We start from the raw sequence: 15,424 nt of genomic DNA, 5'->3' as shown, positions 1-15,424 counted from the left end.
TAAGAAAATCCAGGATACGGATACTATAGAAAACGTTTTACAGGGGATGATATAACATCAGTTACAATCACTGATACCAACCAAAGCATTTGACATTGACATTTTCCTTTGCAACAAGAAATCTCCATCAATTAAGAATAAGAGACCATGGACCAAGAACGATGCCCCAGGGCTCAGACTTCGTGCTGACGCAAATTAAAGTTAAATATTAAAATATTAATAAAAAAGTTATTTAAATCTGGAATGTAAAATGATTTATTGAAAGCTATTAAATTTGTATAACATAGGTTTTATGAAGTTGACACAACAGAAAAGTGAAGACAGTTTTTTTTTTGCAGGCTTTAAATTGTCTGTGGACTCCACTCTAGAACCACGTGAATCTGAAGCCAGACTAGCTCCTAACTGCTCCAATTGAAGTTGTTTGCATTAAAGAAGCAATTTGACTAATTAAATTATTTAATTGAGAATTAAGATGGACCAGATTCTAGATCAACAATAGAAGTTATCTGAGCCAAGCAAAACAATTCCGCGTTGACATCAGCGTCTCCCACATCTAAAGCATTTTGTCCACATTTCCCAACAAATAAAATTTGACCAATTTATTAATTCTAGTCTTAAAATAATTCTACAGCGTTTTCTCTGATTTCAACCCTACACGTTTTGTCCAAGTCATCAAATTTGGTCCAACACCAAAACCTAATAGAGAAATTTTATCTATTTCACATTATCTAATGAACCACCCATAACCTAATCACGCGCTTTCTCATTTCCATAACAACTAAAACACACTTAATTATTATATGATTCCTATAATGATATTCAACTTTCTAACGTATCTAATCCTCCTAAGACTCCAAAGTTTAAGACACTTGAGGCGTACGTTTTCATACAATTCGTTATGAACAAGCAGATCAATATACATAAAGCAAAAGAGACTTAAAAACCTTGTTAACGATTAATTCCAAGTTATATAAGCAAAGAAATAGTAAAATCCTAGCAGAACCACCATTGGGTGGGTGGCCGAGTATTTGAACATGGATTCTTGAGGTATTACCCCAAAAATCCTGAATTAGATTAACCTTGATTGTTAATACGGCCGTTAACTTCAAGATTAGTTGAGGTGTTGTTAATACGGGCCGTTAACTTCAAGATTGGTTGAGATGCCCAGGCAAGCTGCCGGACACCTCGATCAAACCCCAAAAAAAAAAAACCCTAGCAGCATATTGCAGGTATTCACACATAAGCTAAAATAACTAGCTACCTACAGTCAATGCATTATTAAAAAGCTATTAATGACCATTCGATCTAACCGTTTGGCTATTAGGCGCGAGTCATCATCTTCTTAAACTCCTCAAAGTTAACATGGCCATCACCGTCGGCATCCACCTGTTTAATCATCTTAGTGCAATCACTCATCGAACACTTTTCTCCAAGTTTCTTCAACACCGAATGCAACTCACCGACTGATATCAAACCGTTCTTGTCAACATCAAATAGATCAAAGGCGTCCTTCAACTCCTTCGAACCGTCGCCGCCGGCCGAGGCTCCGCCGCTATGAAACTCAACGAACTCGTCGAAATCAATGTAGCCATCGCCATCCTTATCAATCTCTTGCATTACGCGTTGGACCTCCTCCGGCGAAGTCTTGGATCCAAGCGCACGGAGGATGTCCTTGAGTTCGTCGGTGGAGATTCTTCCGTCGCCGTTCTTGTCGAACTTGTTGAACACTTTGCGAACTTCGTCCACTGAACCCAAAGAAGTCGCATCTTTACTTCTCGCCATCCTTGAGGAAGAGAAGTTTTAGTTTTAAAACTTCTTAATTCTTTTGTTGTTTATGTTTTCTTTTCGAATTCGTGGAGTTTGAGTTCATTTCTATATACGTTGAACTTTCACGCGGTTTTATTTTAACGCGCAAATGACACGTATGCCAGACCAAGAGTTTACTTTTTGGTGGTGTGGGATGAAATGCGGGCGGGTACAGTCAGTTAAGGTAGATTAGTTAAGGAGTTTGTTACTTGGTTGGTTGCTGAAAGTTGAGAGTTGAGAGATATAATGAGATTGGTACACGTGGTTAGTAGTGTAGTTGTGGGTGCAGTTGATTTTTGCCTTGGAAAGAGATACTATTGTTGGCCTTGAAAGGAAAGTTTGTGATCCAACAATAATTGGCTGCTAACGATGGTGACATTTACCTGTTAACGCGTGTTTCAGTTCTTATACACATCCAGCGTGGTTGGGCGGGTTGTTGTATATGATAATAATATCATGTACATTTAAAATTAGAAAAAAATCTATGTATTATATTTATATAAATCTTTTACAATTTTTTTTATCAAATATATTACTTACCATACGGGTTTCTCGATCTTATATTAAATTGTAAATTTTTTCGAAAATCTTATAAAATTTACGATAATTAGGAAAATAAAGATATTTCTTCCATTTGAACACCCTTAATTGGGAAAAAAGAAAAATACTTTCCTTCTTATTATAACAGATAGGTGCACTTTTAATGTATAAAGTGATAAAGCTAATAAAGCCAGGTGGAAATTAGTTGTTAAAAACAAAAACAAAAAAAACGGAAAAGGAGAATGAGTGGCGTGTGCTTACTGCTTACGTATTGTAGAGTAGGTTGAAGAAAGCGCGTAGCCAATAGAGTAAAGCAAGGTAGAAAAGGACATGAGTTGGAGGAGACACCAATATTCAATTCAAGTACATAAAAAAAAAAAAAAAATCTTGTATTATTTTTGGCAGGCGGGCCGCGCGGGGGTGGGTGAAGTTAAAAGAAAGCTATGATGATGTTTAGTAAGTGATCTGTTCTCTACATCATAATTGTTTTTGTTAAATAAAAAAAAAAAAAAAAATCAAGTGGGTAAATAAATGAGTTGGTGCCTCGGTGGTGTTTGAAAATAATGGAAGGTCCACAAAGAAAGATGTAGGTTGTCCAAGTTGAAAGTTTGTGGTAGTGGACAACTAATTGTCCAATAAAATTGTTGAAAAACGGATTCATTACTCATATCTGCAATGCCATTACCTTGATGTTAAATCATATGTCATTAGTGCATGTTGGACTTTGGAAAATCCGTCATATACATTATTACCAGGGATGTGATTTTTGGCCCCGGTCTTCAAGTTTACGTAAGAATATAATTATAAGAAAATAAAAATGATTCATTTTTTTATATTTTTACTTTAAAGTTATATCTACAATTATCAAAAATCAGAAAGTATAATTAAATTAATTAGGTTAAATAAAGTATAGATCAAATCAATCAATAAGCTATCATAAAATTATAGACTAATTTGTTACAAAATCATAACTCAAAGCTCTATAATTAAGTAATCACTTCAAATATATTTTAATAGAAGAAAAACTTATTTCCCCCCAAAAAAAAAAATAAAAAAAAAAAAAGCTTGTATCACAAAACCTAAAAATTCTTACAATCAAGTAGTTAATTATAAATCTCATCTGAAGTTCTTAACCCAAGATAAATTTGATTTCATTCCCATTAAAACAAAACATCTACCTGATTTGATTGATTTTTTTCTCATGCTTTATTATTAATTCTTGTTGATTTCAATTTACTTTAATTCTGATAACTATAAATATAAAACTTTAAAATAAAAGTATGAAAGAATAAGAATAATTTTTTTTTTTTTATCACAATTATATCCCTACTTAAACTTAAAGATGGGGGTTAAAGATAAAAACAATAGTAATACTACACTCACAAACCTTTTTCACTAACTTTCTCTCACAAACACGACGTATTAGCTTGTAATTGGTCAGATTACAATAGGTCATACTTGTCTAACAATGAATTCTATCTGACCAATTACGAACTATCATGTTAGCGTTTGTGAGAAACCACTTCTTTTACAAGAATATGTTATAATCCATTCAAACGGCCTAATGTTAGCATACAAATACAAGGACAACAACAGTGATGGTTCTCGGTAAGGGTGGTAAAAACCCAACCCGGCTACCCATGGACCGGGCCCAGCTTTTTCATCTATAAATAGATACTTTAAAATGATTTTAAAAAATAACTTACCCAAACACCATGAGATATGAATAAAGATCGGATTAAATTGGCGACACCAACACCAGCAAATGGATTGGTCAAATACAAACATAGTGTTTCCGATATCACCAATAAGGCAATAATTGTCTATATTTTACTTCTTTTTTTAATTTAATATAATTTACACATCACATATCAAAATTTAAGTTTCCATTTTACACCACATGTCTACAAGGAAGAAATCACAATGGGCCTGAGTGGGTTCGGTTGACCCCGTTAAACCCCAGCCAGCTCACATTTTTAACTTTTCTATTTTTTGTTGGCATTTTTTAATGTCAAACTTATATATAAAATAATCTAGTAAGAGTTACTATTAAATTTCAATTAATAAAAATAAATACTAATATAATTTTTTATTTTTTATTTTACACATTTGTGATATTTGACTGTTCAATAAGAATATTATAACTTATAACATTAATATTAACGCCAACAATATTTAAATACAATAAATGTCCATGTAAACATTGTAATCTACATAATATAGTGGATTCTTTATATATTTTAAATAAATATTTTATTATTTTTATCATACGAGTCAATGTTCTATTGGGACATGTGTCAACTTAATTTCAACTTCTAAAGTTTGTCAAATTATATTCTTATCCTTAGTAATATTCCTTTTAAAGATTTGTCACTTCTTGTCTTTTGAAAAAAAAAAAAAAAATTCTATACTATAATACTATGAAAAATTAAAAAAAAAAAAAATTAATTACATTGATTGTTATAATAGGAGAAAAAATACCCATAAAAGATCATTTTATGTTATGAATTAAGGTAGATGAAAAGAAAATAATTATATATATACTACATAGTTAAACACCAACAGCTAAGAATAGGACAGTGATGAAGTGACAAACAAAAACCTGGTTGTGTTTCTTCACCTAGCTTTCTCCGTTATTTTCTTTGCTTGTCCCTTTTTCTTTACTTGTTTAGTTTATCCAACTTTCTCCCGTTTTCACCTTAAACGCTGACACTCATCTCCTTTCTTCAAATTCCTTGCCAAAAATTCCCCTTTTTTTATCTCCAACCATTTTTCTTAACTTCCCATCTTTTACGTTCACCCTCTCAGCTACTATATTCCAAGCAATGGCTCTTCCTTCCACTTCTTTTTGCTTCACTGCTGGTGTTTCTTGTTACTCTCACAACTCAATTAAGTTCACTCATTCGACTGTTAAAGCTTCGTCGTCCAGCTCCCTCATTTCGCTTCCTCGATTGAATGTCCGTGGTGGGTACTCAAATTTTTTTCGAAATTTTATTCCTTTTTTTTAAATGCTTTGTTGTTTATATGTATGTGTTGATATTAACGTTTCTAGCTTGTGGGTCTGCTGATTTTCTTTAATTACCTTTTGGGGAAGTTTTTTATTGTTGCATTTCACAAAAGATCAATATACTTATACATGAATAGCGGTAACATTAATGGAATTTTTGAACTTTGATTTGGTTTTTATGCATCACTAGCAGTTGTAATTGGGTCCTGAATGAAAAAGATTTTAAAAAATCAAGATCAGAATGATAATGTGTTGATAAGTATCATAGGAGATGCAAATAGTAATAATCAAATTCATACCGTAGGAAATCATCTTGATTTTATAATTAATGTGTGTGGAGGATATGAACATTTAAGTATCTTGCACCGAAACATTCGTGAACACTGTTGGGTTGCAGAAATTACCATTAAAGAGTACATAGAGGTTTAGAATGGTGAAACTTGGTTCAAAGTTGTCACCTGATTGTCAGAAATGTGATAACAATTGCTGGTCTGGCACTCAAATCTTAACCTTTAAATTCTTTTCTGGCCTTTCCAAGTGGAAGCAGCCTCAGATGAGTTCAGGGGAGTTTATGGACAATGGGGGCTGCAACTAATGAGAGGGGAAATCTCTGTAGTCACCTCACATTCACATGAACAATTATTCTGCACAGATCTCTCACTAGCCACTATAAGACTTTGAACGGTATATCTAGTGATTGACTGAATGATGATGCTAAGAGATAGCTTATTCTTCAATTCATGACAAATAAATTTATAACCTCCAGAGTGACTGCCAACAAAAGAAGGGCAGAAAAAACTTCATACTGAAAATGGCATATGAAAACACGTGATCAATTACCACACTATAACCACTATGCCAGGACAAATATACTTGGTATTGGATTCCATTCTGGATCTACGACGCTATCATATCAGCATTTGTTATAGTTCTAATTTGAAACCTTTTGGAGTAACCGTTCTAGGTTCAAATGAAGCTAAATTTGTATTCAGATATGACAGATTATCTTAATTTTAGGATTATCCTATTTCCAAGCATATAGATGGTTTACTGGCATTAGTGACAATATATAATGTTGGCAAATGCTTAGGCTGTCTATCTCATGTGGCACTTTTCTTTTATTTATTTATTCATTTTTTTATTTAACTCTTTTATGTAGTTGAGCTGTTATAGAAATCATGAAAATGAAATGTCCTGATTCTCTGATACTTCCATTGGTTGAGAAATATCCAAGTTCAGTAATAAAATTTTTATATGCATATGTTGCTAAATATATATATATGAGATCGAATTTGTTATGTATGTGGTAAGATATTTTATGGTAAAAAGAGAAGTGTGTACTCTATTCATTCCTATAATATGATGTTACAAGAGGTTACGAATCAAACTGCTAATCATGCTTTTCATGTGCTGTTAGTTTGATGTGCTTATACATATAGAATTGGATTGTTTTATAAATTAATCTTCTGGTTACCTATTTACCTTTGACTTCTACATGTGTTGCTCATCGCTGATCCTTGATAACTTTGATATATGCTAGTCAAAGCATTTTCCGGTGATGGAGTACCTGAAACAAAGGAATCTCCTCTTGTTGTTTGTTTTGGGGAAATGCTGATTGATTTTGTCCCAACTATTAGTGGGCTTTCACTGGCTGAGTCACCAGCTTTCAAGAAAGCTCCAGGTGGTGCACCTGCCAATGTTGCTGTTGGCATAGCTCGTCTTGGTGGATCTTCAGCTTTTATTGGGAAGGTACCATTTCAGATCATAGTTGTTTCAACTCCTGCTAACATAGTAACTCTCCCCCATGTTTCCTAGGTAGCTTGTTTTCCATTTTTTATTTTTTTTCATCTTTTTCTTTATTATTCAACCTCAGCTGAGAAATTGGGCTCTTTTTCTTTTAATTGCCATGTGTTCTTATACACTCGCAGCTTGTGATTGTTTTCAGCATTTCTGTATGGTTGTCTTTGTTAAGAAAAAGTAACACTGGGCAATATTATCAAAATCAACATGGTCAATGGGTTGAAACAGAATTTAGTAAATTAATAAATTCCTTCTAGATATTGAATAAAGCCAAATTTTGAATTGCAGATAGAGTTTATCAACTCTTTATTAGAGAATTCCTGTACATGTGGTAGTCAAGGTTTTAACAGTTAACTATCAGATTTTCTCCTTTTCGTCTGAAAAGAAATATTTTTACCAAATGTCTAGATCAAGCCACACTACTAGCATTGATCAGGTGTTCTTTGAGTTTCCATCAAACAAGCCTGATTACCAGATAAATAATCATCTTTTGTATTATCTTGCTTCATTTCATACAATATAAAATTGATAATATATTTAAATAAGAAAATGTAGAAGAATCTGTTTCCCACATTTCCAGTGGTGAAGATCTCACTTTCTTTTATATGATTGTGTGTGTGTGGTTACATTCTCTTAGATCTTTAATGTTTTATGCAATATGCTCAGGTTGGTGAAGATGAATTTGGTTACATGCTTGCTGATATATTAAAGGAGAACAATGTTAATAGTGATGGGATGCGTTTTGATCCTGGTGCACGAACAGCTCTAGCATTTGTTACCCTGAGGAGTGACGGGGAACGTGAGTTCATGTTTTATCGTAATCCTAGTGCAGATATGTTGCTTCAAGAATCTGAACTTGATTTAGATTTGATTAGGAAGGTACGCAGCAATTGCCACGAGTGTCAATTAAATAAAAAGAAAAAAGGTAAAAAAAATCCAACTAGATAATGACTGAAAGTCTGAAACAAGTATTTAGTTCACAAGTTTGTCACAAAATGCTCATACTTCCCACTTAACATAATTCATTTATACGAATTACTCCTGTGTTGGTGTCTGAATTCTTGTGAAATACAGATCATAATATTCCAAGTATGTTCTCTGTTTCTTCAATAATGTTGTTAGTTTTCCCATATAATTTGGTTTAATTTCTTTTCCCTTCATGCTGCAGGCTAAAATTTTTCATTATGGTTCGATAAGTCTAATCACTGAACCATGCAAGTCAGCTCATATTGCTGCAGCAAAAGCTGCAAAGGATGCTGGAGTGGTTCTATCTTATGACCCCAACCTAAGGCTTCCATTGTGGGCCTCTGCAGACAAAGCAAGGGAAGGAATTTTTAGCATTTGGGAGACTGCTGATATTATCAAGGTACAATTCAAATATTTTTTTTTGGCTCTCTTTCTAGAAAAAAATTCTTGTCAATAGAGGGAAAGTAGTACTGCTTAATTATGACAATTAAATAAATTTCCAGATAAGTGAAGAAGAGATTGCTTTTCTAACCCAAGGAGAAGATCCATATGATGATGCAGTTGTTCATAAATTATTCCATCAAAATCTTAAATTGCTCCTTGTCACTGAGGGTCCTGGTGGTTGCAGGTATTACACCAAGGTAAGCCCTTTAAATATTCTCTTTTCACATTTTTTAAACTCAGGTATCTACATATGCATGTGTGCTTACTGACATGCGGGGCTAGGGCAACATAATATTAAATGATGGTTTCATGAAACTACTTACGAAAGATAAGTTAGTAACATTGACAATGGAAGCATCAAAGTTTATTTGAAAGTTAATTAAAAGAAAGAAGTTTCTCAAATTTCTTCCCAAATAAAGAATCTTTAAGCTTACCTATATATTCTTGCTTCTGAATAGTGGACAAATTAATAGAAACTCTATTTAATAACAACAATATCCTTGATAGCTATTGGAAAATTATCTAAATGAAAAGCAGATCAAAAGGAATTCTGTTCTTATCAAATTATAAAATTCGGGCAGTTCCGGGTATAAATTGATGTTTTAAATATTGTGATCTTAAATTTTATTTTTGGGACAATGTTCTTTCACATGCATAACAATGGTTATGTTTCTTAAATTTAGGAATCTAAAATTAACCATATTCTTATATTTTTCCAGGATTTCAGTGGAAGAGTCAAGGGTTTAAAGGTCGATGCTGTTGACACGACTGGTGCTGGAGATGCCTTTGTAGCTGGAATATTATCACAGCTTGCTGCTGATCTCTCATTGCTTGAGGTACTGCCCATTCTAAAAAACTAAATGATATTATATACCTATAATAATACTTTTCCCAAAACTGGTTCTGAATTTCATATCCAAACATGTGTTATTGTAAGTAGCGTTGACATGTAAATAAAGTGATGATGCATTCAATGATATGACAATGCCACATAGGGTGACACATTTTTTGGGATATGCATTGGAATGAGTAGTATTACTAATAAAGATAACTATAACCGATTATCATCTCGATTCATGATTAATATCTGACTCTGTATTAATTTTATTATCGAATTCCAAATATCTTTTGTTGTAGCATGCAGAGAAAAATAATTTATGTATGTCTACTTTTTTTAGTTCAAATTGGATTGGAATTTTTTTATCTAATTTGCATGTTTATATTCTCTTCGCATTTAATCCTTTAGAAAGAAGACCAGTTGAGATCTGCTCTAAGGTTTGCTAATGCCTGTGGTGCTCTGACTGTGATGGAGAGAGGTGCAATTCCAGCATTGCCGACTAGAGAAGCTGTGTTGAGTACCATTCAAACTCCCGCATCATAGAATCTTCTTCCAAATCTCTGTAAAACTAGCTAACAGCTTGAGCTCTCGCCGGTCGGTTCAGCCTGGCACGTTGCTGTTGTTTTCATAGGAGCCTATTTACTTGACCGAATAATTTGAATGTACCCTACGCCTTTCATATTGTTTTTAACCTCATCATTATTTTCTATACAGTCAAAAAATAATGATAATAATTGCAACAATAATAAAGTAGTATATATTTATCTTGTGTCTTAAATTTTATTTAGCTTGCAATATATGCAAATTTTTCCTTGTTTCCACTTGTCATGCAATTCCTTAATCTCGTAAAACTAGTTCTTGAGGTGATCCGGACAATATGCTCAACCTCTAACTATTCGCCAGTCTGCATGGCCTTGTCAACGAATCCTTTCTTTAAGAAGCAAAGCTGATAGTTAGTCACAAACCAAATTTGTCCCAGGAAAATTTAAAGGTAAGAATCAAAATGGCTGACGATTCACAGGTTCTGGCTGATCGCCAGCGGATTTTCAAGCAGTTCGACTCCAATGGTGATGGTCGAATCTCAGCAACAGAGTTGGGGGATCGCTTGAAGCAACTGGGGGCAGTCTCAGAAGTTGAAGTTGAAAATATGATGGCAGAAATTGACACTGATGGTGATGGATATATATCCTTCCAGGAATTCAGAGTTTTTGCTATTGCCAACAGCGGCCTCATAAAGGATGTTGCCAAAGTATTATAAAATTTCTTTCTATTCATGCATTGGAATCAAAACTAAGTTTGCGAGTTTGATTTATATTAATTCATTTTTGGAATGTGTCCGATAGGATACATACCTTAAAAGTTCAATTTCTAATCTTTCTGGTATATAAATTCATAGATAAAAGTCTTTTATATAGTATGTCCTCTCCGGCTAAATTATTATTATTATTATTATTATTATTATTTTCTATATATATAAAATTATAAATACTGGCCACTTGATCGAAGTTTGGCTGTTGTTTGTAATTATGGGGCTATGATTATTATTATTATTTTAAATTCAATTATTAATAATTTCTAATTGATCTCAAGTTCAATATTTTGTCTTGCCTGGTGGGATGGGCATTAGGGTGTGCAAAAAAATCCGATATCCGCTCCAATCCGAAAAAACCGGATATCTGAAAATTTGGATGGGATTCGGATATTAATCTTTGGAAGATCCGAATTTTCGGATCAGATACTAGATAGGCTCTGCAAAGAAACCGGATATCCGGATCCGATCTGATTTAGTCCATAACTACAAGTTTTAAGAAGTCATTTTGGAGTTTTAGGTGAAAAGTGGTAAAGTATGTGAACTATTCTTAAATACGATGACAACTTTGGGGTCAAAATGTAATGAAATGCTAACGTGCAGGGGTACTAATGCAAATTTTTAGGGGGTAAATTGATAATTTTTTATAAAAATTCGAATCAAAACCTTATATCTAATTTATCCGATCCAAATATTTGGATCGGATCAAAACCAAATCAGACAAAATCTGGATTAGATTCGAATTAGGTTTCATCCTGATCCAAATTTTGGATCGAATCAGAAAAATGCAAAACCAAATCGGATATCCTGTTTTGCACACCCCTATGCATGGAAAAATCAAAATATGCATCCTATAAGGAATTTATAAAATACCCTACCCACGTTAAGCGAGATTTGATGTAAAAGGCCTACCTATTTATATCAAAATGAATAAACAATGTTATCAATTAAATTAATTAGTTTGTGTCTTATAATATAATAAGTTTTGCAGCTCAAACGGTTCATTCATATTTAGAGCCCCACATTAGCTTCAAGATAGCTCAACTACCTGTTATCTAAAGAAATTATTCTCTCCAAGCTTGTTGTGACACTTGAGTTATATTAGATTATATATTAAAAATTTTATTTCATAAAACAGAAAGCACTTTGACTCTCCAATTAATTTTTTATTTTTTATTTTAAACCTAATATTAACAAGTGGTAGTATCATAACTAAACCAACTACCCATAACAATCTTTAACGACCTTGAAGAATTTTAGGGAAAACAAAAAAAAAAACTGTGTATAAAATGCTACCCATAACAATCTTTTACGATCTTGAAGAATTTTAGGTTAAAAAAAAAAAAAAAAAACCTGTGTATAAAATGCTATCTTATATAGCTCATGCAGATTTCAGGGTATGGTCCCTGAAAAATATTTATCATACATTAATTTCAGCTAAAACTAAAACATGTGGTTTTCCTTTAACCGCCAAATTGAAAAGATTAAGAATATGCATAACTTTATCAAAAAGTCAGTTCAACAATCTTAATAAAAATGAAGCTCTACAAACGAAAACCATTACACTTTTCCCTTTTGAGTATATAGGGACAGGTAAATGAAAAACTATGTACACACACAATTTCTGAAAAACATTCTTTTCCTATGTACAAATTTCAACACTTTTTTCCTGTTCTAATCCCTATCACTTTTTTTCTCCCAAACAAGCAACAAAATAATGGAGAAAAAAAAAAATTAGATGGTTGTTCATTGTGTTATGTTTCAACGACAATAAAGGTGGTCATCGTCTTCAATCTCTGAAACTCCTAGCATTGCCAAGGCTAAGTGACTCTTCATTTCACTTTTTGTTTGTTGTAATTGAGGATAACAATCAATATATCCGGAAAAATTGTGTTTTTTCCTAGTAGAGTAAATTAATTCTTCTTCACCTCTAAGTATCGCGATAATTTCATCAATTCCTGGCCTTCGAGATTCTTCACTGCTTATGCAGGCAGATGCAGCTTGAATCATCCGGGCTATCTGAGTTGAATTTTTCAAAGTGCATTTGAGCTGTGGATCAAGCAACTCTTCTTCAATGGCTGCCATTCCTTTATGTAAGAGGGGTTTTGCCTGCAAAAGAAATGTAGAGTTCAATTAGAATTTGAAGTTTGCAACTATGTTAACCTGACAACCTTGGACAGGACATTATCAACTGGAAAAGAAGATATCCCATTTTTTGAACTAATAACCATAGGAAATAATGGCAATGAATTTGACCATTTCAAGGCCAAAGCTCATGTTAAAACACTAAATGGAATTTGATTTGTGACAATAAAATCTAGAATTTAGTAATTTGCACCGTCATATTCTTGCAAAGAATCAAATTAACAGCAGATTCCACGGTATAGTAGACTAGACATTTTCTATTTGAAGTTTTATTTTCAACATATCCACTGCAGTAGGAGTATCTGATAGTTCACAAACAATTGTGGCATTCGCAACATTACCAGGAAAACTTTTCATTGACCAAATGATCATAATTGTGGTTTAGGATTTTGGTTATTGTCAATATCAAGGGAACATTGGACTACAAGTAACTAACAAAGGGACCATAGATTTAAATATCATTAAGTCAAAGCAAACATGGGTAGTTTAAGCATTTAGTACAACAACCTACCCATAGGACTAAATTCTCTTCTCCTGGTGGCCTTCTTGCTTCAATTGGCTTTCGCCCTGTGAGCAGTTCCAGTAGGACCACTCCGAATGCATAAACATCAGTCTTGTTGGATACTTTTCCATGTTGAAAATACTCCGGAGCCAAGTAACTGCAAATTCAGATATAATTTCAGTAAATAGAATAAACTTGCACGTTTTTTCACTGAAGGATCAAAGAAAAGAACTAAATTTTCTAAAATCATACCCAAATGTTCCTTTCACGGTTTTGCAGAGAAAAGGAACTGAAGGTGCAGAAGTCCAAGTAGCTAACCCAAAATCACATAACTGCAAACACCAGTGTCACAATCCAATTGAAAATTAGTAGGATGACGGACTAAATTAAGAGGACGGCAAATTTTCCATTGAAGTACTAGACCCTAGAGTGTGATTATGGAACTAAATTCCTCACCTTAGGTGTCTTTTTGGAAGAAAGGAGAATATTTGAGGGTTTAATGTCTCTGTGAACAACACATCTTTCAGTTCCATTATGCAAATATGCAACTGCCTCTGCAATTCCCAGGGCAACTTTATACCTAACAGACCAAGCTAGTGTCGAAGAACCCTTCACTCCTCGCTTCTTCTCTGCAAATCAATGCATCATAAATCACTCAAACTCATACAAAATAAAATCCAATTCAAACAAAAACATCAACCAAACGACATACCGTGCAAATGGCGCTCTAAGCTACCCCCAGAGACATACTTGTACACCAAGAACAAGCCCTCCTCTGGATCAATACAGAAACCCACAAGGGGAACAATATTTGGATGGTGAAGAGAACTAGCAATCATCAATTCTCTACAAAATGCCTTAGAAGACTCCTTGTCTTCCTTGTCTAATTTCTTTATAGCCACTGAAGTCCTCAAAAACCCAACTTTACCTCTAAAAACAAAGCTCAAGGCTCCTCTTCCCAGAACTCTCCCTACCCATCAACAACAAAATCAATTGCAATCACAGATAACAAATCCAAATCAAAACAAAATTGAAACTTTTACATATCAAACAAAGTCCATTACAAATACCTTTCGAAAAATTACGAGTAGCCGCAAGAATTTCACCATAGCTAAGTCTTATCAAAGAATTAGCCACTGGAGATATACTCCTCTCGAGAGACTGAATCCTTCTCCACTTGAGTTGGTCTTGAGCGCGAGTGTCACACAACCCATTGTCCAAATTCACCATCAACACAGTGGCAGAAGCGGAAGAGCTCATATTCATGGACTCAAGCTCAACCTGAGAGCAGAAACTGAACCTGAAAGAAGAGTGAACAGATTGTGGATCATTATTTGTCAACTCTGCTCCTCCACATCCACCAGACTCTGCAAGCAACCACGCCTTGTTATGCTCCAAGTTTTTACCTTTATTACTGTTGTTATTTCTATCGTTGTCTTTCTCACTGTGAGGAGGCAAAAAACAAGATAAACCGAAATCCCAAATCATCTTTCTCAAAGCTGTTCTCATCTTGAGGTCATTATAGTGTTTATAGTCACAGTAGTGATCTGTAACTATAGTGTTTAGAGCATTCTGTTGTGGGTTATTAGAATAAGTGCAAGTGTCTTGGGAAAAAACCATACTCGATGATAGATCTCAATATAAGCACAGAAACCCAGAAGCAGAAACCAAAAAGAAAGAAAGAAAAAGTGAGAGAGAATAAAATAAAGTGAAAGTTGGGTCCTTTGCTTCAAGGGTGGGAGAGAATTTGTAAAAGAAAGAAAGAGAGTGATAATGTGAGTCAATTAAATTAACATTAGATTAGATGGAGAAGGTGAAGGTGAAGAGTAATGCAAATGGTCTTTCTCTTATTATAAACCGAAAGAAAACTTAGAAAATAAATTGAAAATGGCAAATGGGTTATGGCTATGGGGTTGGTTTCTTGGTGGGATGAGAATATAAATACGAAATAAAAGCAAGCAAAGAGATTCTTATTGCCAAGGCTGAACTGGACAACATGAACCCACAAGAGAAGATGGTGAATTGGGATGTTGAGTGACATGACAAATAAATGAGAAAGAGTACCAA

The 15,424-nt window shown here is 33.7% G+C and overlaps 4 protein-coding genes across 4 annotated transcripts; 2 read left to right on the top strand and 2 right to left on the bottom strand.

The window, feature by feature from the left end:
- LOC116117912 (calcium-binding protein CML24-like) lies at positions 1–1,862 on the bottom strand. Its single transcript, XM_031403907.1, has 2 exons — positions 1,311–1,862; positions 1–185 (listed from the first exon to the last, which is right to left on the bottom strand). The coding sequence occupies exon 1, from the start codon at positions 1,780–1,782 to the stop codon at positions 1,321–1,323; it is 462 nt and encodes a 153-aa protein (XP_031259767.1). The 5' UTR covers positions 1,783–1,862; the 3' UTR covers positions 1–185; positions 1,311–1,320.
- Positions 1,863–4,929: 3,067 nt separating this feature from the next.
- On the top strand, positions 4,930–10,179 carry LOC116117911 (probable fructokinase-6, chloroplastic). Its single transcript, XM_031403906.1, has 7 exons — positions 4,930–5,310; positions 6,894–7,102; positions 7,820–8,032; positions 8,322–8,519; positions 8,623–8,760; positions 9,283–9,399; positions 9,810–10,179. The coding sequence occupies exons 1-7, from the start codon at positions 5,172–5,174 to the stop codon at positions 9,942–9,944; spliced, it is 1,149 nt and encodes a 382-aa protein (XP_031259766.1). The 5' UTR covers positions 4,930–5,171; the 3' UTR covers positions 9,945–10,179.
- A 225-nt stretch (positions 10,180–10,404) lies between these two features.
- On the top strand, positions 10,405–10,789 carry LOC116117914 (polcalcin Ole e 3-like). Its single transcript, XM_031403908.1, has 2 exons — positions 10,405–10,650; positions 10,745–10,789. Exons 1-2 carry the CDS (start codon positions 10,405–10,407, stop codon positions 10,787–10,789), a joined length of 291 nt encoding a protein of 96 aa, XP_031259768.1.
- Positions 10,790–12,184: 1,395 nt separating this feature from the next.
- LOC116117918 (probable serine/threonine-protein kinase PBL7) lies at positions 12,185–15,321 on the bottom strand. Its single transcript, XM_031403912.1, has 6 exons — positions 14,428–15,321; positions 14,070–14,327; positions 13,814–13,986; positions 13,610–13,689; positions 13,367–13,514; positions 12,185–12,819 (listed from the first exon to the last, which is right to left on the bottom strand). Exons 1-6 carry the CDS (start codon positions 14,975–14,977, stop codon positions 12,472–12,474), a joined length of 1,557 nt encoding a protein of 518 aa, XP_031259772.1. The 5' UTR covers positions 14,978–15,321; the 3' UTR covers positions 12,185–12,471.
- Between the last annotated feature and the right edge of the window lie 103 nt (positions 15,322–15,424).

This window comes from Pistacia vera, unplaced genomic scaffold (assembly GCF_008641045.1).
Source record: "Pistacia vera cultivar Batoury unplaced genomic scaffold, PisVer_v2 Contig825, whole genome shotgun sequence".
Lineage (NCBI taxonomy): Eukaryota > Viridiplantae > Streptophyta > Magnoliopsida > Sapindales > Anacardiaceae > Pistacia > Pistacia vera.
The sequence above is the reverse complement of the archived record's forward strand: the minus strand, read 5'-3'. Positions and strand labels throughout refer to the sequence as shown.